Raw genomic sequence first — 21,329 nt, 5'->3', positions numbered from 1 at the left:
TGCCACACACATTTAACTGTTTGCTGTTTACTAATTGACGATGATCAATTAGATGTGGCGGCTTTGCAGCATTTGTAGCACCTGCCAAGTTCGTAACCTCTCGCTTATTATTCTGATTGTATTCAGCCATGATCTTCGATGAACCTCTAGACTTGATATCTTGTCTCATCTCTCTATCAACAAACATAAAAATACGCTTCATTTTATCTATATTCTTGGATCTTGTTCTTCAAGAAACATCTGATTACGACAAAACACGCTCTAGCTCGAGCCACCATGGAGCAAGATACACAAGGTCAGGGACAAAAGACTCTGCGATCTTCTGATATGGATCCTATTGAGTTTGTGAGTCTCTTCCAGAAATTGAAGCCTTTCTTCAAGAACTCCTCTAGGTTGCAAGCAATTTGGTAGTTTACAGCCGGCTAATCATCATCCGGCAGGACCCTCAAGTCGTGGGCAGCGTGTACGATGAAGATGAGTCCATGGATAGTAGTAGGTACGTTATGGCTAATGCAAATATCCCAACTCTCCTTCTATGTCCTGGGTCGATACAAAAGGTCGCTAATTTATTCGATAGTCGCAATTCAACAGCATCTATAATATCCAGCATCTTTGAGTATAGACATATCAACGGTCGACCCTTCCAACAGTCCGAGACCACCGAATATTGGTCAGTCTTTATCGGAACCTATCAACAATGAGAGTCTCACATGTGTATCTAGGGCGCCCACGGATGACCACTTCCAAGAAGGACAAGATATATTGTAATTCTTCTTCTGCCACAACTTCACCCCATCACAACAACTTACAGGACCTTTAGGCATCACTGCACTCTACTTCTCCTGGACAACCAACTTCATCAGTCTCCCATCGACGAGAACCCCCAGGTATGTAACGACCAAGCGAAGTCGGGAGAGATATAAAGTTGACCAAGGCTAGAAAATTCTCGATGTTGGCACAGGTACTGGGATGTGGGCTATGTATGCATACGCTTGGAGATCCCCCGATAAATCATGGAGTTTTCTAATTGTGTTAGTGACATGGCAGACGAGTACCCTTCCGCCGAAGTAATCGGCATCGATATCTCAGCGGTTCAGCCAGCCTTCATACCGCCAAACTGCATGTTCCAGATTGACGACGCTCAACTTGACTGGACGTTTGAGCCGAATCACTTCGACTTTATTCATCTCCGCTATCTCTACGGTGCCATTGACGACTGGCAGAAGCTCTTTCATCAAGCTTACACCCACGTGCGGCCAGGCGGTTGGGTCGAAAGCCTCGAAATCGATATCGAAACACGCAGCGAGAATCCTGAAGTACATAACAACAAGGATCATGTGTTCCGAAACTGGTATCAGCTCTTCTTCGAATGCGGTCGCAAGACTGGTCGAACTTTTGAGATTGCTAGAGATGGGCGCCAGGAAGAATACATGCGAAAAGCAGGCTTTACAGATCTGGTGTCTAAGTCATGGAAAGTCCCCATCGGAGGCTGGGCGCAGGACAAGAAGCTCAAGCAAGTTGGTTTATATAATGGTGCTTTCATTGAGCAATCCATCGATGGTTTTGCTGTCTTTCCGATCGGCGAGATATTGGGTTGGCCGGTTGAGGAAGTCACTACTCTGGTCAATGAGATGAGAAGAGCATTTAGAGACCCTAGATCTCTGCCCTATTTCATTGTGTATGTTTTCATTTCTTACTTATTGGATTTTGCTAACTGATGTGCAGGCATATGGTTTATGGTCGAAAGCCCGAGGTGGGGAATTTTTGAGTATCGCAGATGTATAGAAGTTAGACACATGTCTTTGTCCATATTCTATAAGATTTCCAAGAGGAATCTTTTTGCCATGTTGATATAGGTGGCTCTTGACGTTGTGAGGCACCTGGTTTGGAGTGTTTGCTTTGCCAAGCAACCATTCAGTTTTCTCAAAATCTATGATCCAAGTCTGGAACGACCCATCAGATGGATTCTTGAGTTCACTAGTAACATTATGTTTCATTATTCGGGGAGTTGATCATAGTTATCACGCCATCGATAGTGTCTCCATCCAAGACTCCATAGCCAAGACGAGGCGTTGAGAACTCCCCGTCCAACAACTTGACGATGGCTGGTGGCATGATTTATCTTACAATTTACGGATAGTTTCTGTTTTTCAAGCCTGCACTCTAAACCTCTAATTGCTGCAGAAGGTCGTTACATTGGGACCGTCAGCTCGGGATCACCGAAGTCTGTTTGCAGTGAAACAGCCAGCCCATGCTACCTTTACCCCACGCTCAATAATCCTTGGCAAAGACATGGTCTTTCCAATCAATCACCGTTGTAAGAATTTGGGTGCCTGGTCCAATAGCGAAAACAACGTCATGATCATGGTGCGTGATAAATTGGGTGGTTGGCTTGGCACTGGAATCCTTCGTAACATGGCTGGCTGATGAGATCCATGGTCTGGTGAAGTATGTATAACGTAAATTAAGCTTGTTCTGGCATGTTTTATTTGATTCGTTAGACAAGAGAATAGTCGTAGCTCAAGTGGAAATCCTGCACTTGAATAATCTTAAAACTATGGGTATAATTCAATCTCTGAACAAGAGAATGACAACCATGTAAGAGAACCCTGAGAAGAGATAGGGGTTCCTTGAGTCCCAACCCGTCAACACGCTATAAATGACGTCTCAGAGCCTCGTTCAGTACTTAATTACCATAAACTCGTCTTCTGTCTAGTGACGTACAGCCCTGCGACTTGCTGCACATGTATCATCTTGGCGCAAGCGATCAAAGCTGAAGCTTTTGTCTTGCTCTCGTCTTATCTTGCGTCGGCCAAGGGAATAGTCCCCCGGCTGCCGTGTTATCCACTGATGCTATGCCAAGAAAAGAGGCAACTGAACCCCTGTTATATGGCGCACCCGTTACCCAAGCAGATAAAGAGCGGGAATAAACGCTTAAAAAGTCAAAAGGTCAAGGTTAAGTATGTAGAGTTAGACTAAGCCGGTGGGTTGGTAGTTAGTCTTTAGAGTTATGCTTAATTAATCCTCCAACACTTACATAGTATCAGCAACTAACCTCCACTCTATCAGACCATCAACGACATATCAACAAGTAGCAATAGCTGGTTCAAAACAAGACCAACTAAACGATTTCAGTGACTTGACTCCCTTGAATGAATGAAAGTCCTTCCTGTAAGCAAAAGCCTGCCAAATTCCTTCAGCCGGGGTAACCAACACGCCAAGTCTCCGGTCCTCTTGGCAGCGGAGTCAAGGTTCCCTTGGATTCGCAGAGTTTTTGCTCTCACTCGTCACACAGTCTCGAGCAAACGGAGAAAGCCAAGTCGATCTTGTCCACAAAGTCCCCGTTATGCTTCGCTTTCTGTAGCTGAGTGGGGTGATACCGATCCCTCCTCCCACTCCTTGTAAAAGAGCCAAGACATGGGCTCGTCCCCAAATGTTGTTAACCAGTAGCCATTGTAATAAAAAGAAGAGTATGTCCACTCTGTAGCAATATTCTCCAGTGTCTTGAGCTTCTTGTGAAACATCTTTCGAGAACTTCTCATGCGATAGATATATCGTCTCTTCCCCTCAGCCCGTTTGTACGGGAAACTTGACACTCGATCGACTTTCTTTCTCTGAACACACCATCATGGGAGTCCCTCCATTTCTTCAAAAGGTCGGCAAATGGCTATCTCCTCCACCTTCTAAATCTGAAGATGGTCGTGATCAATGGGGCTCGAGAGCGTCCTTCTTGCTCGCAGCCATGGGTGGTTGCGCCGGTATGGGAAACCTGATTCGATACCCTTCTCAGGTGTACAACAATAACGGTCTCCAATGGTTCATCCCATATCTCATGTGTGTCTTCCTCATTGCGATCCCAGCCCTTATTCTCGAAGTCAGCATCGGTCAAGCCTATCGCGGAGGCTCTGTCGTCGCTTTCAACAACATCAACCACCGCCTCAAAGGTCTGGGCTTCAGTTTACTGTACATCGGTTTCATGGTCACTCCTTATTTCGTTGTCAATCTATCCTGGATCATGATTTACTTCCGAAACTCGTTCCAGAGCCCTCTTCCGTGGGAGGGACGCGCTGAGGAATACTATTACCAAGACGTCGTCCAGAACGTCGATCCGATCCCCGGTAACAAGACTTCCAACAGCGTACAGGATTATGTCCAGTATCCCGGTACTGCTCTTATCGGAGAGACCGTTGGATGGACTGCTTTCGTTTGGTTCCTCGTCTGGGTTTCCATTTTCCGAGGTATTGGCCAGACCGGTCGTGTCGTCTACTTCACCATGGGCTTGCCTGTTATTTTGACGATCATTCTCGTCGGTCGCTCTGTGTCCCTTCCCAACGCTGGTCGTGGTATCAAGCTATACTTTGGCGAGTGGAATGGCGACAAGCTAGCTTCCGGCGAGATCTGGCAGACTGCAGCAGGTCAGGTTTTCTTCTCGACAGGTGTTGGTTTCGGCTACTTCAGTTCTTACGCATCTTACAACCAGAAACACTCCAACGCTGTTATGGACTCTTGCCTTATTGTTGGCAGCAACGTTCTCTTCGAAGGATTCGCTGCTTTTGCCGCCTTTGGTGTTGTTGGATACTTGGACATGATGCCGGTTCCCGGCGAGAGAATCGGTTCTTTCACTATCGGCTTCTTGACACTTCCCACAGCCATTACACAACTTCCTGGCTCTTCGTTCTGGGCTTTTGCTCTGTTCTTCACACTTGTCGTTCTTGGATACAGTTCTGCTTTCGCCATGCTCGACGCTGTTGTCACACTAGTCATGGATACCAAACCTAGAATTCGCCGTGAGTGGGTGGTGACAGGCCTTGTCATCATCTCGTTCCTCATTTCCTTGCCTTACTGCACCCAGTTTGGTTATGCTCTTCTCACTGGTGTTGACCGTTGGATTAACGACGTCGCGCTGGTCTTTGTCGTCTTTTCAGAATGTGCCTTCTCCACCACTTTTTACCGCTGGCGAGATGTTGCTGGACAGGTTGGAAAGCCTGCATTCTTTATCTGGAACTTTGGATACTTTGGTGGTATGGTTCTTGGTGTCGCTGTCGCCCATGCTGTTCAAGCCGAGGCTGGTGCCGGTGTAGGCTTTGGTATCTTCATTATTTGTTCCATCGTTTCTTGCATTATTGGCAAGACACCTGACGATATTCCTCCGGCGCTCAGCTTTGGTCAGGAAAGAGGATTTGTTCGCCGAACTATTGGCAAGAGCTCTTTTCTCTCAAAGCTCTTCAACAACGTCTTTGTCAGGCGCTTCTGGTATATGGCCTTCTACTCTGTAAGATTCCCCTTCGTATTATCCTTTACAATTGCTAACTTGATATAACAGGGCCAGCAACTTCGAAGAGATCTCAACGTTATTGTCGCAACAGGGAAGAATTGGAGTATTCCCGCTTTCTGGCCTATTCTCCTGCGCTTCCTCTCAGCACCTGTGCTTGCCATCATCTACGGTTTCGCTTACCCTGCCTTCCACGAGCTTCGTGATGACCCTCTCCATATTCTCGGTTTTGGACTTGCTCACATTTGTCTGGTCATCATCGGACTCGGAGTCCTCGTCCCTCGTTGGTACAACGTTATCATTCCCCCTGACCGTCGCGAGGAGGGCAAGATTCCTTACGCACCGAATGTGCTCTTGGATGGTGAGGAGCCTAGAAGGACAGAATCGATGGAGACAGGTGAGGGGCTTGGAATTTCGGAAGGTAGTGAAAGTCAAGAAAAGAAACAACAAGACAGGTTGTAGGGCGTGGAAGAGAAGTAAGTTATGAAGATGAGATTTAGGAAGTTAATACGCTAGCAAATTTTGTTTATCTGAAGAATTATCTCCTGTTCTACGCATGAATACTGTTGAGGGGTCGATGGAATAGATACCCTGAACCTCAAAGAGATCGACCCTTCACAGAATACTACCTAGGTATGACGTGGATTACAACCACTGCTAAGACATAAGTTAAGCAGCAGGAGTGGTCAGATACATGCGGGGACAAATACGAATTACGAAAATGGGAAGTGAACCAGTCAGCGAGGCTTGACTGTGCGTTTCAAACAGCGGTATAGACGTCACTATGTCTCGATTATCCTTGAAACCTCAAATCACAATATGAAAGTGTCCAGTCATGTTTAAAGCATTTGCACATTGTGTCGGAGTCTCCGCGCTATATCTAAGCTTAACTTGGTCAAACCTCCGTTGGTTCTGGTCTCGTACGACAGTATCGACACTAGAAGCGGCAGTTGCAGTTACCACTCGGTCAACACAAACAAGTTGGTATCACTGAAAATCCTTAGATCGAACGTAGTCAATCTATGGCCAAGCATGATCGTCAACGGTTGATCGTCCGGGCTGTCGCATTGCGAAGACCCGGTCAACCAATCAGCAGCTCTAAATGCCGAGTTCCTCTGTAGGGATAAGTCACGGAAGCATTCCGCAGATTATCAAATTGAGAAGAGCTGAAGAAGATCGAATGCGAAAACTAGGGTCAAACAAGGTTCTTACCCTCTTTTTACGAGAAATATTGCAGCTCGGCTGAAAAGAAGAGACAAAATGTGCACATTTGATGAAACACCTGCCTAAAATGAAGATACAAACCTGAACAACACGACAGTGGCATGGTACCCTCACTAGAAGAGGTGTTACACAACGATGATCAACTTGAGACTGTATAGTCTCTATCTGAATGCACAAAACCTATGATGATCTTAGGCTGAACTGGGCGAAGGAAGATAGGACAGGAAATACTATATAAATGACCAAGAACCTCAGATCTTCAGTCCTCAAGAAATCACACAAGACACTCAAGCAATCTTGACACGATATCAACCACCACAATGCACTACACTACTTTCCCCATTCTTATCAACCTCCTCCTGTCATCTCTATCCCTCGCCGCACCCAACGAACCCTGCTATGGCCCCAACGGCATCGCAGGCGTCTGTATCACCGACGCAGCCTGCAGTTCCGCCGGCGGCACTTCCATCTCTGGCGCATGTCCTGCCGATGCAGCCAACATCAAATGCTGTTCCAAGCCCAAGTGCTCCTCTGGAAACTGTCGCTGGGCGTCTGACTGTGCTGGTACCTCAGCATCTAATCAGTGTCCCGGCCCATCGCAGATGAAGTGCTGCTCCTCTGCCGCTACTGGCTTTGGAGGGTACTCTGCGCCGAAGATCCCAGCTGTAGGAGCTTGTAAGGCGGTTTCTGTCAACGCAGCTAAGAAGGTCGTTGCTGCGTTCCCTGGAAGAATTAGGGAGATTGGATGCAAGAGAGACTGTTCTTGTCCTGGAAGCTCAGACCATTGTTGTGGTTTGGCGACTGACTTTATGTGTTCCGATGCTGGCGGCGTAAGTTACAGTTATGACATGCCAGATAGTTCCCGAGATACTGACAACATGATAGTCTGCTACACTCTCCGGAAAGGAGATCGCTGAGTGGTGCATGAAGAACCGCAGTACTCTCAATCTCAAATATGTTATTTGGGGTCAAAAGATCTGGACTACTTCTGTCGACAAGACGGAGAAGAAGTGGGAGAACTGGCGGACCATGGAGAAGCGAGACGGCTTAACTCAAAACCACTGGTAAGTGACCGTCAATTCCATAGTTTGGATTCGAGCTGACAAAAACATAGGGATCACGTCCATGTCTCATACAATGGATAGAAATAGACAATTCTAACACTTTGTGTTAGAGCACGGATAGGTGTATGTCCAGTGGCAACATCGTAAGGGAAAACAGCATGAATAGTGTGCAATGTACTGTCGTATTCAACACATCATTTTCCTTGTTCAATGCAATATTGTATCTCTCGAAGTCTATGCCTGGGATTTTGACACATCGTCTCGTGGTATCATCTAACCCTATCCCCAAAAACGCCAATTACTGGTAGCCATAGAAACTATAGCCCAACTCAGGGACCAAACCCACAATTCATCCAAACTCCAGAGATGCAGTCCTATGGTGCTTTCTAATAAACTCCAAATGCTCCGCTCACAATCTCGCCCTCGTCTGGTGTTACTGCTAGTTCAAGCAATTCGTGTGCTGCTTCAACCGTTTCCCCATCGATCCCTGCCTCCATCACAAGATCCTCCTCTGCAAATGTGAGCCTTCCCAAGGCAAGAAGATATCGCTGGCTCCCACCATGCATCATGGACAGCTTCTGGCCGATTTCTGCAATATTGGCAGTACTGGGACCGGTCACCAAGGAGTGGATCAAGAAAACACATTTGGAAATGATTTTGTACAGGCTCGCTGAGTACGAGGCCGCCTCCGATCCCCATCGCAAGCCGTCCGTCTCGGCATTGGGCGGCAAAATGTTGGACGGAATAGGTAGATCGTATAACTCGTCTATAGACGAGCTGAGACAGGCAACGAGGCGAGGTAGTGCGAGACTGTGAGATGCAAGTTCCATCGCACCAAAGGGATAGCGAGAGAAGGAAATCAGTGTTCGCAAGGCAGCCAGGAACAAAGTGCTCTTCTGCTCACGACTTTTCACAGACGAATGATAATCTGTAAGTTTGTTTGTAACGTGATTGATGACATGACTAGCCACAGGAGATTCTCTCTCCGTAATGGGACCAAGTGAGTCTGGAAGTGAACATGTGGTTAATAGCTCAAGCATTCCTAAGATATCGGGTAGCTCTTGTTTGGGACTCAGGAGTTTATAAACCAGATCAGGAGATATGCAGCTCCAAAACATTGTCGCCTGTGACTTAACATCGTCTTCGGTCACATCAAGTGCAGCGGAGCAAGCCAGCGAGCACGTATGAAAAACCGAGAGAATGTCCACGATTTTGATGTGCCGCTTCATAGACTGAAATTCGGAGTTTTTTAACTGCTCTTCACCTTCAGGAATGCGATTTTGCCATTCAGCGAGGGTGCATATTGTTGCTTGCGCTGGTGCTGCCAAGTTGGGGATCACAAAAGGGGCGACTTCTGATGCATGAAGAGAGAATGTGAAGGATATTAGCGAAAGCACATACTTGATGGGTTCCCACAGCTGGTCCGCTTGGCATCGGGTCCAGATGCCGCTCATGAGATTCGCAAAATCCACGAGCAGTTGCATTGGTCGATGAGGATCCCCCATCAAGGGTATTTTCTGGAACACAATCGCAGAGAAGGAGGTTTCTGGATCATCTGGAAAGTAAAAGCGAGACAGCACGTCAAAAGTTGACCGATGAGTTCCGTGGTCAAGCACGAGCTTGAGAAACTAGAATTGGTCAGCATTATACAAAGAAATGCAAGGTATCGACGAACCTCGAATGGTACGGCAGGGGGTGGTGCGACCACAATCGGTGCTTGTTGAGCTGGAGGCTCGGCTCTGCCATTGCTACTAGCAAAGCTGTCTGTATGAGTCTCCAATGGCATCACAGGGCTATCGACCGTCGGCCGTTTTCTTTTCCCTTTGCTCGGTGTCCGCTCGCCAACATGCAGTGCTATTGCCCCAGAATTCCTACTTCGTCCTTGTCCTTTGCTTGGACTTAGAGCAATATCCATTTCGTCAAATCCATCAGCGACCCATGTCTTAGAGGCTTTCTTAGGGGTCGAGAGTCCCCCAGAAGCGCCCGCAGCAGGCTCCTTTCGGCGAACAACCTCCCTCATATCACGCTGAAGAAATTGCAGTTCTGTATCGGCATTTTGTTGAGCGGCAACGGCTGCTTCAGCAATCCGTTCTTGCTTTGCTAGCTGCTCGGCATTAATTTTATTCAAGCGAGCAACCTCTGCAGCGTGCGCCTCGTTGGATTTGACGAAATTGGACCGGACAATGGAAGCCTCCCCCAAAGCCGCTTTGAGTTGGTCCTCGAGAACTACGACTCGCTGTTGGAGAGCCGACAAGATATCGCCAGGACGATTTTGGGGCTGCTCAGGAGCTGCGGTCCGGTTCTGAGGAAGGGGAGGTCGAGCAAATTGGCTTGACTGAACACGAGCGAAGTTGGAACTCTGTGTTTGGAACTGCTGAGAAGTGTACATGGGCTGGTTGGGCGGTGCAGCATTGACATGTTGCTGGATCGGCTGTCCTATTGGACGTCGTTTCGAAGGGTCGATGACGGGATTCCAATTTGGATTTGGAGGCGGGATGGAGCGCCGAGGGTAGGGTTGGGATGCCTCATTCCGTGGCAGATTATTGTCTATAACAGGTCTCCCTATAGGCAGGCCAGCATCATTTGTCACTTCGGTCGTATCGAGATCGTCATCTTCATCAATCCAGTAGACCTCAGGAGATCCAGCTCGCTGGTGTTGTGTTGCTGATCTCGAGGCGGCTTGCGCCTGGGTGAATTGAATTGCATTGTCCTCGAGTTCTTGCAGGGCATTATCAGGAAGATCGTCGAAGCCGTCATCGGAGAATTCGTCAAGGTCCATCTTTCATGGTTTTTCCCACGAGAGAGGAAAGCTCCATTGAACAAAGGTGGGTTTATAATTATTGTTGAAACATATCTACCGTTATTGTCTGTTTATCGCGGTATTGTGTAACGGTTAGGAAATAGCTTGTAAAAGCGCGTCGCGTAGTCACGTGTTCGATTCCATTAAAGTGGTGGGCAAGTGCTTTGTGGCACTCCAGACAAAAATTGAGGCGCAGTATTTTGCGGAGATTGGAGTCTGGATCTGGTTTCAAGCATGTGAAGAGAAGCGTGCGTCATTGATCTCTCATTAAACAAGCTTTGAGAGCTTTTGACGAAGCTTGTTGAAGAATTGGGGAGGCATTGCGATCCCTGTCACTTTCCCAATTCTTGGGATATTGAGTTCATGTGCTCACAGAATTTTAGTCTTCCAATCATTCAATTGCCAGTTTGTTTTACAAATTGAGCCACGATTATAAGACAAGTAGGAAGACACTAGCAAATACATAATTTGAGAGACAGTGGAGATATTATTTTAGCATTCGTACAGGTACAAACACCAGATATTCGGATTTGCTGGGGATAGATAGCGGCAGTATGTATGTCCTACGTGGCTTTACATACTGCATTTCATGCCGTCTGTTAGGGCTTCGCCTTGCTTTACCGACAATCTTTGTAATCTCTATTTGTGAAGCGACAGGAATCTTTCTCAACAGATCTATCAGATGGATCCATTACCGAGTGACGGGGGTTCCACAGCTAATCAGCCCCTGCGTCTGGGGCATTTCGTCTCAATTTCCCGATGATGAATATTCGGATTGAATGTTGATCGGTATACGCGTAGATTACTCTGTATAAGGCCCGAAATGAGGTAGCCCATGATGAAAATACCTTCATCCCAAAAGACAACCCGGATGTCGTTTGAACCCCGAAGTCCCGTCGGCTTGTTGACGCAATTTTACATACACCTACGCATTAGGAGGGGAACCTAAGTGGAAAGCCCGCTGGAACCGCCGGAACACGTCAAGCCACTGCCGCAGCACTCAGGGAATCAATTGGTCCCTGTTTTGGTCAGTCCCAAGATTTTAGGTGAGATTTGGTCATGCTGTTAGTGTTTGATTGCGTAGGAGGTTTGCTTGGCAGTAGTAGAAGCAGAAGCAGTGCAGCGTCACTGGGTGACACTGAAATTCCCACCCACTTTTAGAAATGCTACTAGGTTGAGCTGCCTGAACTGCACTGGCGATTGGGGGGCTAACTACGGCCTATTGACTTTTCAAAACCACCATTTCTTGTTCTTCCATCATCGTCAAGAATTATTCGCGACAACTTGGACGTGAGCATATTCGCCCACTCCTCTGCGCCGTCAGCTTCCACTCCTTAGAAGCGCCTTTCTTCGTCCTACAGGTCAAGCCTTTTCCGATTGACGATTCTTTTCAGGGACCAGACCCTTCTCCTCCCGACCCCGTAATTATCTTCGAGCTTGCCCCAACTTGCGCGACGACGTCACAGGTCACTTGAAGCAAATTTGTGTGAGAATAGACAACTGTCTTTTTCGCAACAACCTTAACAAGAGCCCGTACTACACCAGCGACTCGACGTCCACCAAACCAGACGACGTCAGCCGACGATAACCTCACTGCCGAATTCTTGGCAGTAATCAGCAAGAGAAAAAAACAGCGCCCACTATAGCGCATCCAAATCAACACTATGGCTCGATCAAAGAGAGGGGTTAGGTTCCCCAACCGATCTGATGGACGACGATCAAGTTTCAGCAGCGAAGATGGCGGTTCTCCCACCAAGCTCAAGTCCCAGTCTTCCGGACAGCTGGAAACAGTAAACGAGGTAAGCACCACACATAGGTCCGGAAACTTGAATGTCGAGCGTCGGCCATCGCTAGATCGTTGAACGAGTAGCACTGATACTGATACAGAAGCAGCCTCCAGCCAGCGAGAAGCAAGCCGAGTATGAGAAGAAGAAGGCCAACTTCATAACTCGCACGTTCTGGACCTTCGTCATGTTCGCTTTGTTCTTTACAGCGCTCTTTATGGGCCACATCTACATTATCACCATCATCACCGCTGTGCAAATCGTCTCGTTCAAGGAGGTTATTGCCATCGCCAACGTCCCTAGCCGTGCCCGTTCCCTTCGATCGACTAAAAGTCTCAACTGGTACTGGCTGGCAACTACCATGTACTTCCTCTACGGCGAGACTGTCATCTACTACTTCAAGCACATTATCCTGGTTGACAAGGTCCTGCTTCCTCTGGCCACTCACCACCGTTTCATCAGCTTCATTCTCTATGTCTTCGGTAAGTTGAATCTTGTCTAACTGGGCTTCCAAGCTAACAAGAAGCAGGTTTCGTCTTCTTTGTCACCTCTCTTCAAGCCGGCCACTACAAGTTCCAGTTCACCAACTTCGCCTGGACTCATATGGCTCTGTACCTCATTGTCGTTCAGGCCCACTTCATCATGAACAACGTCTTCGAGGGCATGATCTGGTTTTTCTTGCCCGCAGCTCTGGTCATCACCAACGACATTTTCGCCTACATCTGCGGTATTATGTTTGGACGCACTCAGCTCATCAAGTTGTCTCCCAAGAAGACCGTCGAGGGCTTTGTTGGTGCTTGGATCATGACCATCATCTTCGCCATGCTCCTGTCCAACATCATGATGCGATCCAAGTTCTTCATCTGCCCTGTCAACGACCTCGGAGCCAACATCTTCACCGGCCTGAAGTGCGATCCCAACCCGGTCTTCCTCCCCAAGACATACGAGCTACCCGAGTTGTTCTTCCTTCCTGACACCGCCAACTTCTCTTTCACAATTGCTCCCATGCAGATTCACGCTCTCAACCTGGCCACTTTCGCTTCGCTTATCGCTCCTTTCGGTGGTTTCTTCGCTTCCGGCCTCAAGCGTACCTTCAAGATCAAGGACTTTGGCGACTCTATTCCTGGACATGGAGGAATCACTGATCGCATGGACTGCCAGTTCATAATGGGTTTCTTCGCCTACATGTACTTCCACACCTTTGTTGCTATCCACAAGGTCAGCCTCGGATCAGTGCTCGAGACAGCAATCACCAGCCTCAACCCCGATGAGCAGGTCGAGCTCGTCAAGAGCATGGGTCATTACCTCCGAAACCAGGGCATTGTGACAGAAGACGTTAGTTCCTGCTTCTAGTCTGTAGTTGCGATCTATCTAACAAATATCAGGCCATCGCATGCATTGATCAACTCTTGCCTGCGAAGCAATAAGTTGTCGCCGGACAAACCTTACTTCTCGACTCCGACACATATTTTCATATCTGACTGGACTACCTATACCAGTCCCTCTTCCACTCACCCTGGCGTTCTCTTTTGTTATAGAACTTAGGTATAAAGATGTAGGTTTACATGCTTCGGGTTTTGTAGGGTTCAAGCCTGACCTGAGCTTAGGGTGCAAAAATTAAATAGTTCAAGAGTTGGAAAAAGCGGCATAAAATGACTAGATATTGATTCGTCTTTTATGCAGCCAGAGTCGTTTTCTGCTATTCCAAGAAGTACATATTGTGCCCATGCGCCATCCCATGTCCTTTTGTTTGTCATGTGACGTTACAATCTTGATTCTTAATACATCCGTACTCGTACAATCATGTTTCTCTTACGGCAATTTCGTCTCCCAACCTCCTTCGGCCTCGAATATCTCGCCGACGGCTTTGCCGACCTCGAGGAGATGGCGGTCACGGTATCGAGGTGCTACCAGGGACAAGCCAACAGGCATGTCGTGTTCTCCCTTGAAGCCCGGAACGTTGAGTACAGGGGTATGTAGACCCTGTGTAACTGTCAGCTATGCTAATGAAGGTAGACGCTTTTGAGAATTCAGTACTTACACTCCACATGGAGCAAAAGATGTGACTACCTGTGCTCTCAATACCAACAGGGGCTTCATCAGGAACACTCGGAGTGATAATAGCCGCATACTGCGAAGCTATCTCGTCAAAGACTGGCCTCAAACGAGCCATGCTGTCGGAAGCCTTCAGCTGCGTCTTGCGACTGAAGTTATCGACGTTTTCAACGTGCTCAATCAACACTTGGCCCATATGGTCCTTACCAACGCGGTACTCGGGTAGAAATGTGGCCCGACCCTCGGTGTGAAGACCAATTCGATACCATTCTGGCAGATTATCAAATTCAGAGGGGAGAGCAAGCTCTTCTACAGTCGCACCGTGGGATCTCAGTAGATCTGCAGCTCGCGAGATTGCTTCTTGAGTACCAGGCCCAGCCATCGGCCAGACAATGGTTTTACAAATAGCAAAGCGTGCGCCTTCGATTCCCTGAAAGCTAGACTCTTCATCCTCGTCGTCTTCAAGAGCAAAGATATCGGCTAGGAGTATGATGTCCTCGATACAACGCCCATACCACCCCAGAGTGTCGTACATCAGGGCATAGATCTTCTGGCCCTCGCGAGAGATGGCGTTCCATGTTGGCTTGAACCCATAGATGCCGTTGAAGGACGCTGGGCGTATCAAAGAGCCACCCGTTTGTGTTCCAAGTGCTATAGGGACTTGGAAGTCGGCAACAGCTGCCCCAGAGCCACTAGAGGAACCCCCAGGAGTTCGAATAAGATCATGAGGGTTGTGAGTCTTGGGGCCGATGTGAATCGCAGCGAACTGCGATGTTGTTGTTTTGCCTAGCCTGTCAGTTTAAGAAAGCACAATGACGAAAGGTTCAATACCAAAGATGAGAGCACCAGCATGACGAAGGATTCGGATAGAAGCGGCATCTGTCTCAGGGAAGTGCCCATCGTATAACGGTGAGTTGAACTGAGTTGGCATGTCTGTGCCACAGTAAGCTCCATTCATATCGTATCGTTTTTGAGGCTTACCCTTGGTGTAGATGACATCCTTTACAGCGATTGGAAGACCATGAAGAGGCCCTCTATTCTTCTTGGGGACCTCGTCTAGACTCTTGGCTTGCTGCATTATGATCTCTTCGTCGAGATATGCCCACGCTTGGACATCTTTATCTCGCTCGTCGATTCTCTCAAGGAGCGATTTCGCATACTCTTGGACTGAGAGCTTGTCGGCTTGGATCTGAGCAAAAGCTTCAGATGCTGTGAGCTTCCACGGCTCCATTTTACAAGTTCTGGAAGGGGACATTATTTTCTCAGCTGCTGAAAGAAGGCCTTTTGCTGTAAACTTTCCACACGCAGCTAAGAATCTCGAACGTGTCTATCTCCAATATCTTGTATAGTGAGCCTTGGTGACCAACAGCTTATCACAAGCTTCCGACAGTTGAGTCAATATCTTAAAGAAGGCTCCAACAGAAGAGAGTTCCCTTTATGATATATACCTTTTTCGCCGCCCCCTTACTCAGCTCCCTCTCGCCTCGCCTTTCAGGCACTAATGCACTGTCGGTAACGGTCGGTGAGCATGTGCCCTATGACAAGCGGCAGAGAGGGCCTCACAAATCGATTTCTGGATGCGGAAGCTAATGCAGCACGGGCCGAGCTGCCAAACGTATTAGATGCAGAATTCGATACGGCAATAGATGCTGGTTTGTCCGATTTCTCCGTCACTCATACACCGAAAATACTGTTTGTGTAACCGGAGGACGGAGGCAGCGGCCCAACGGGCTAACCTGTCGGCTCTTTGAGGTCGTGATTGGAGTTTCTGGTGACTATCCGGTGTAGGGGAAGCTGAATATTTGATGGTGTTTTCGAAACGAGATAGGAGGTCGGGGGATACGGCATAAAAAGAATCGTTGGACAGAAAGACGGGGTTTGTGCCCTCCTCTATTCTGTTCGCTCGGACATCGATGGCCGCGGCTTGCACGGCATGGGCAGAACCATACCAGCCAAGGCCCAACAGGAAGCTATTCCGGACCCAAGATACCAAAAGACGCCGAGTGTCCAAGGTTACAGCTAGTGACGGTTTAGCAACTAAGCTACGGCCTCGGTAACACCCGGTCTTCCGGCTCAGAAGAGGATAAATCCATGATAGGAGAACGGGCCTCGGAGGGTTTTAGTCAACGCTTATCTAGAGGCAAACAGGTTGCCTCTTGAAAGCTTTAAAGTCGATAGCAGGGTTCGGTGCATGAGGGGAATGTCACGGGATGGTCTCGAAGCTTCGGCACTTACGGTGATCTACGAAGGATGATAATCCTGTCATGTGAAGTTGAACTCTACGGATACACTAGTTCAGCTGGGGTGGGTTGTGATGATCGTTTGGTGTTTGGTTGGTCTACCAGCTTTCATGGCTCTCTACGCCACGTACCAGCATCCCGGTAAGTCCAAAGTCTCGTATAATCGTGGTTTCTTTGTTGCTTTTGGGATCGATTGGATATGGCTTTTAGTGGTGGTGACATAGTTATTTATCCTGACTTGCTCATCACGACATGTGTTTTCATATCGATGCAACCATGACCTTTTGAAGCAGCAAACATGAGGCTATTATGGTTGCTTCGACACGCAATCTTATAGCCTCGCTTCAGCTCGACCTGGATGATTTGCGCTCATCTTAGTTGTCCGGGTCAAAACGTGTCCGCCACTCAAGCGATTTTCAGCACAAATTTCTAACTTCTTTGTACCCCACGAACCACTTGGCAGTTTATGTTTGCTTTTTCCTCTACGTAACGTCTAGGCCCAATCGCGTCGATCAGCTTCTGGAAACCGGTGAGCCGGGGGCAGTGGCGTCCGAATCCATGTCCTAGAAAGTCCAGCACAGCTAACGATCCTCAAAGGTAAACGTTATCCTTCCCTGCTTTTCCTTGTTTAATTGGGCGAATGAGGCTGTGTTTTTCGCCTTGAGTCGGTGAAAGTCGAAGATTCGAGTGGATTAAAGATGAAACTGTTTCCTACAGAAGTGAGGCTGATGCTGCAGATGCTACTGTTTATCCTACCTCAAGAGTGGGAACTTGTATACACCTGTGGCCAAGGCTTCGGAATACTACATCGATGTAATGATATAGATAGACGAAAAGTTAGATATCTAAATCAAGTAAGATGAGAAGCAGTTTCGACTTTTAGGTACTACAGATTACTACAAAAGTTATTCTGATAATTTCGTCTCTCATATCTTGTCGTAGTTGAATATTCTGCTACACAACTCCATATTCTTTACTCATTAGCGAATGATCAAAACCAAGGCGAAAGAGGTGGCGTCAGGGATCTAGTACGCTTATACGAGCTGAAAATGTAGTGAGAGTTCTATTCTCTTGAATCATTTGATAGTATCTTGAGGAGCCATGTGTGGTGAGGCGTCCATGACATAACTCATACCAAGAAATGCCCAATATTGTCGCGCTCGATGTTTGGACCGATTAAACGGTCGTGCTCTCGGTCAGGCTGGTTTCTGGCCAGTTGATGTAAATGATTACGTAGCACCGTGGGTTCGTACTATACTTGGGTACTCATCTCATCAGTAGAGCCTCAATTTCTAGGACTTGTACGACATTGCTGCTTTAGTATCAGGATCAGCACATAGCCTATCTGGTGTTTTACATGCTCGCCATGCTGGCGGCAGGTATTGGCTAAAAATGCAAGCCTCTGTATCCTATCATTTGCGATAACAAGATCACATCGAATCAGGAGATCACCGTACCTTAGTAGGTCTCGGATCTCCTCAACGCTCGAGCGGCGCTGCCGATCGATCATGTAACATTAGAGTAACACAAGATTTGGATATTCTGTGCAATTTCGACTTGTCTTTGCCTGCCGGCTTTCAACAAGCGAGAAGTAATTTACATGTTACTGTTGGCATAGTCCCATGTTAAAACGCCTGGGGGAAGCAGAAATTTGCGCGACCTGCTCCTTATTGCAGAATTTGAGACTTTCGGACGGTTTCTACCCTGGAATCTCTAGCGAATATTACAAGAAGTTTCAATTACCGAATGCCCATGTCCTTGTCAATGGCTTATGGGATGGTGAGACAGTAAGCAGTCCCTGGGGTTACAGAAAGCTTAACTACTTACCTCAGGGATAAAATGATTTAGTTATTCCATGCTATCTTGGTCCTGCTTTTAGGCTAATTTATTTTCTGTATCCCCTTATCTATTTTCACGGCGTGGAAGCGCCCGTCATGATAATACGTCCATCGACCACGGGAGCAATGCATGTTGTCCAATCGACCGTGAACTCTCCCTGCTTGAGGGGATCGCAGATGCTGGTCTTGACTCCAGCCTTGAGGGCCCATTTTGTGAAAAACTTGCGCATCAGTAGAATCTCAAGATCGAGCTTTGAACCATCTGGGTCCTCCGGATCTTCTACCATGGGGTCGGACTTCTCGTTTGCCTCCTCCTCGCTGCTATCTTCTTCTTCGTGGGGCTTGACGTTAAGGCTGAAGCGGCGCTTAAGGAACTTGTGCCAAGGATCCTTGGTGTCTTTTGCTACTTCTTCGATGCGCTTGTCCTTGGGCAGATTTTTGGACACCGACTTCATATCAGGAAAGTCGACGTTAAACTTGGTCTGGACAGGCGACACAGGCGTTTCGCAGCTTTGAGCAACCTTGACCCAGTGCTGGGCAAGATTCTTCCAACGTCCGACTGTCATAAGACCCATGAAATACTGGCGTAGCATGGCTGAGATGAGGATACCGTTCTCTTCTTCAATGATCTCCTCTGCATCTCCACCTTCAGATTTAACCAGCAAGCTAGTAAATCCATCTGTCATCTTTGTTAGCTCCTGTTAATTGTCGTTGGCAACTTGTATACGTACCCTTTCCTCGTCCCATGTACCCTCTGGTGCAGAGAACATACAGCTTCTCAGGCTCGTATGGCTTTCCACCAATCTCCGCCCACTGCACTCTTTCTCCTCTAGGCTTCGATGGGTCAAACTCGAAACGAATGTTGGAAACTTGAGGGAAGCGGCCTTCTAGAGCAGGGTACATGGCCACACTGTTTTCAAGCGCATCAAAAATGGCCTGGCCTGTCACCCTGAGTAATACGACAGGGTCCTCGAAGGGAAAGCATGTCGTGATATCCTTGATGCGGATTGCGCCAGGGGGGTAGATCTGGTCACCTCGGATAGTTCCAGAAGCCATGATGGTGCAATCAGCGTTGTGGTGCTGCCGCATAACATCGCAGACGAAATTTCCAATGTTGGACTCCTTAAGACGAACAGTGCTGAAGCGAGCATCCAGAGGAGTAGCTGTATATCCAACAGGTCGGGCGAGAGACTTGTTTAGCTTGGAGGTAAGTTCGTTGACTTTGTCCAACGTCTTCTCATCCTCCTTGATGGATGAGACAATGTCTCTGCGCCAGATATCAAAGTCCCACTTGGACGAATCACCCTCCTGACGGCGAGCTTCAATGTAACTCAAGTTCTTGAAGTCGGTACCAGATCGCAGCACGTGAGTTCCATTGATGAAGCTGTGGTTGTAGAAGTGGTCGTGTCCTCCAAGGATGATATCGATGAGTCCCTCTGTTTGCTCTGCTAACTTGTTGTCATTTGGCTCACGCATGTGGCTTAGGCAGATAACAACCTCGGCGCCATCCTCTCGTAGCTTGGGGACAAGCTCTTTGGCAACAGCGGTGGCTGATCTGTACTCGAGATTGGGAGGTAGACTGTTGATAGTCTCAAGCCACTCTCGTTCACCGAGACCAATCAGACCAACCTTGATACCGTTGGAGGTAGTAATCATATGGGTCTTCTTTGCATGGCCCAGTGGCGTGTCGTTGCCAATATCAAGGTCAATAACGTTGGCGAGCAACCAGGGGAACTTGTTCTGACTTGAGAGATGCTCAAACTGCTTAACACCAAAGTCGAAGTCATGGTTCTATAGGTTGAGTCTCGTTAGCTGCTGTCGGTCAAGGATGGGACCTACATACCCCTACACAGGCACAATCGGTCCCAACATGATCAAGGACAGGAACCATGTGTTGACCTGTTCCCAGTAGTCAATATAAATGAAATCTCGTCATCAAAGTCGGGTCGGCTCACCCTTGGTTACTGTACTCTCCAAGCTGGGGTTGAAAGCATCTCCAGAGAAGAGAGTCAAGGCTTTAGGCTGATCCTTGAATTGCTCGCCCTCCTGGTACTCTCGGCACACGGAGATGAATCTTGGCAGACCGCCCACAGGCTCAGCACTGGAAGAGTCTAAATGATAAACATCGTTGTAGTGGATAATTCGCAGATCAGGTGGTGAATCAGCTTGGCCTTGATGCTCAACTCTACCTGAGGCGTAAGTGACTTGAGGCTCCGCAGTGGGCTGGTCGGCGTCTACCATTTTAGTGTCTATCGATGATGATGTAGTAATGTAGAGAAAATATACGGAGGTTGTTCTTTTAGAACAAGGTGATGATGACAGATAGAAGGTGACGAGGCGCGGTAGCTAACGTCTATGCTTTACCTCCTCTCCTCTCCTCTCTTGCACCTCTAAACGTTCAGCGCTAACGGCAGCTTGCAGGACGCCCCGGGGAATGGATCCAACTACCAGTCAGCTCACGTGACGAATCAAGGTGAAGGGTATTTCTTTGGTTATGGTGTCTTTTGGTGATTTGCTAGAGACGAAAGGCTTTAATGTTTGGGTCAGCGAATAACCAACGAATGCAACATGCATCGCTGTCGATTTAGGGGATCTTCAGTGACTAGCCCTGTAAGAGGCGATCTAGATTGTGTCTCGGGAGGCCAACAACTAGCGCCCCTCCTTCACTTTCTCCATATTACCCATTCATTCATTGCTTCACTTTGCGAATCAACAGCCATTGACCGTTTTTTCATTATCAACGTTACTAAAAATAAGCTTTAAACTATGCATTATTTTCAATGCTCGTGTTCTCATAGGCGAATTGAGTGGCGCTATAGAACGTTGAAGAAGACCAGACATACAAAGTGATAAATCACCATGTAGCATAGGGTAGCTTTACCAATGAGTACTTTACGAGTATGGGGAATGAATTCATTCTTCTCACCGCCTTGGTTGCTGTGATCCATTATCTTGACATTCTCCAAATCCCTGAAGTTCAATTGGTCCTATGTTGACTACACAAAATGATTTATATCTCCTTTTACATGTTATCGAATAGCGGATGGTACCT

The 21,329-nt window shown here is 47.7% G+C and overlaps 7 protein-coding genes across 7 annotated transcripts; 4 read left to right on the top strand and 3 right to left on the bottom strand.

Annotated features, from left to right (window-relative positions):
• Positions 1-276: 276 nt before the first annotated feature.
• Positions 277-1,768, top strand: FPOAC1_006698 (uncharacterized protein; the record flags this gene model as incomplete). Its single annotated transcript, XM_044851173.1, has 8 exons — positions 277-345; positions 441-496; positions 578-670; positions 723-764; positions 821-887; positions 940-980; positions 1,037-1,678; positions 1,726-1,768. 8 exons carry the CDS (start codon positions 277-279, stop codon positions 1,766-1,768), a joined length of 1,053 nt encoding a protein of 350 aa, XP_044709885.1.
• A 1,860-nt stretch (positions 1,769-3,628) lies between these two features.
• On the top strand, positions 3,629-5,734 carry FPOAC1_006697 (uncharacterized protein; the record flags this gene model as incomplete). Its single annotated transcript, XM_044851172.1, has 2 exons — positions 3,629-5,272; positions 5,324-5,734. 2 exons carry the CDS (start codon positions 3,629-3,631, stop codon positions 5,732-5,734), a joined length of 2,055 nt encoding a protein of 684 aa, XP_044709884.1.
• A 1,082-nt stretch (positions 5,735-6,816) lies between these two features.
• On the top strand, positions 6,817-7,641 carry FPOAC1_006696 (uncharacterized protein; the record flags this gene model as incomplete). The annotated part of the gene is made up of 3 exons (XM_044851171.1): positions 6,817-7,326; positions 7,382-7,560; positions 7,611-7,641. 3 exons carry the CDS (start codon positions 6,817-6,819, stop codon positions 7,639-7,641), a joined length of 720 nt encoding a protein of 239 aa, XP_044709883.1.
• A 305-nt stretch (positions 7,642-7,946) lies between these two features.
• FPOAC1_006695 (uncharacterized protein) lies at positions 7,947-10,339 on the bottom strand (the record flags this gene model as incomplete). The annotated part of the gene is made up of 2 exons (XM_044851170.1): positions 7,947-9,188; positions 9,236-10,339. 2 exons carry the CDS (start codon positions 10,337-10,339, stop codon positions 7,947-7,949), a joined length of 2,346 nt encoding a protein of 781 aa, XP_044709882.1.
• A 1,685-nt stretch (positions 10,340-12,024) lies between these two features.
• Positions 12,025-13,571, top strand: FPOAC1_006694 (uncharacterized protein; the record flags this gene model as incomplete). Its single annotated transcript, XM_044851169.1, has 4 exons — positions 12,025-12,159; positions 12,248-12,626; positions 12,674-13,479; positions 13,530-13,571. 4 exons carry the CDS (start codon positions 12,025-12,027, stop codon positions 13,569-13,571), a joined length of 1,362 nt encoding a protein of 453 aa, XP_044709881.1.
• Positions 13,572-13,956: 385 nt separating this feature from the next.
• FPOAC1_006693 (uncharacterized protein) lies at positions 13,957-15,430 on the bottom strand (the record flags this gene model as incomplete). The annotated part of the gene is made up of 3 exons (XM_044851168.1): positions 13,957-14,127; positions 14,186-14,965; positions 15,011-15,430. The coding sequence occupies 3 exons, from the start codon at positions 15,428-15,430 to the stop codon at positions 13,957-13,959; spliced, it is 1,371 nt and encodes a 456-aa protein (XP_044709880.1).
• A 2,921-nt stretch (positions 15,431-18,351) lies between these two features.
• Positions 18,352-20,518, bottom strand: FPOAC1_006692 (uncharacterized protein; the record flags this gene model as incomplete). Its single annotated transcript, XM_044851167.1, has 4 exons — positions 18,352-18,956; positions 19,009-20,068; positions 20,121-20,176; positions 20,233-20,518. The coding sequence occupies 4 exons, from the start codon at positions 20,516-20,518 to the stop codon at positions 18,352-18,354; spliced, it is 2,007 nt and encodes a 668-aa protein (XP_044709879.1).
• Between the last annotated feature and the right edge of the window lie 811 nt (positions 20,519-21,329).

Source organism: Fusarium poae, chromosome 2 (assembly GCF_019609905.1).
Source record: "Fusarium poae strain DAOMC 252244 chromosome 2, whole genome shotgun sequence".
NCBI lineage: Eukaryota > Fungi > Ascomycota > Sordariomycetes > Hypocreales > Nectriaceae > Fusarium > Fusarium poae.
Note: the sequence above shows the minus strand (reverse complement) of the source record. Positions and strands in the feature narration are given on the sequence as shown.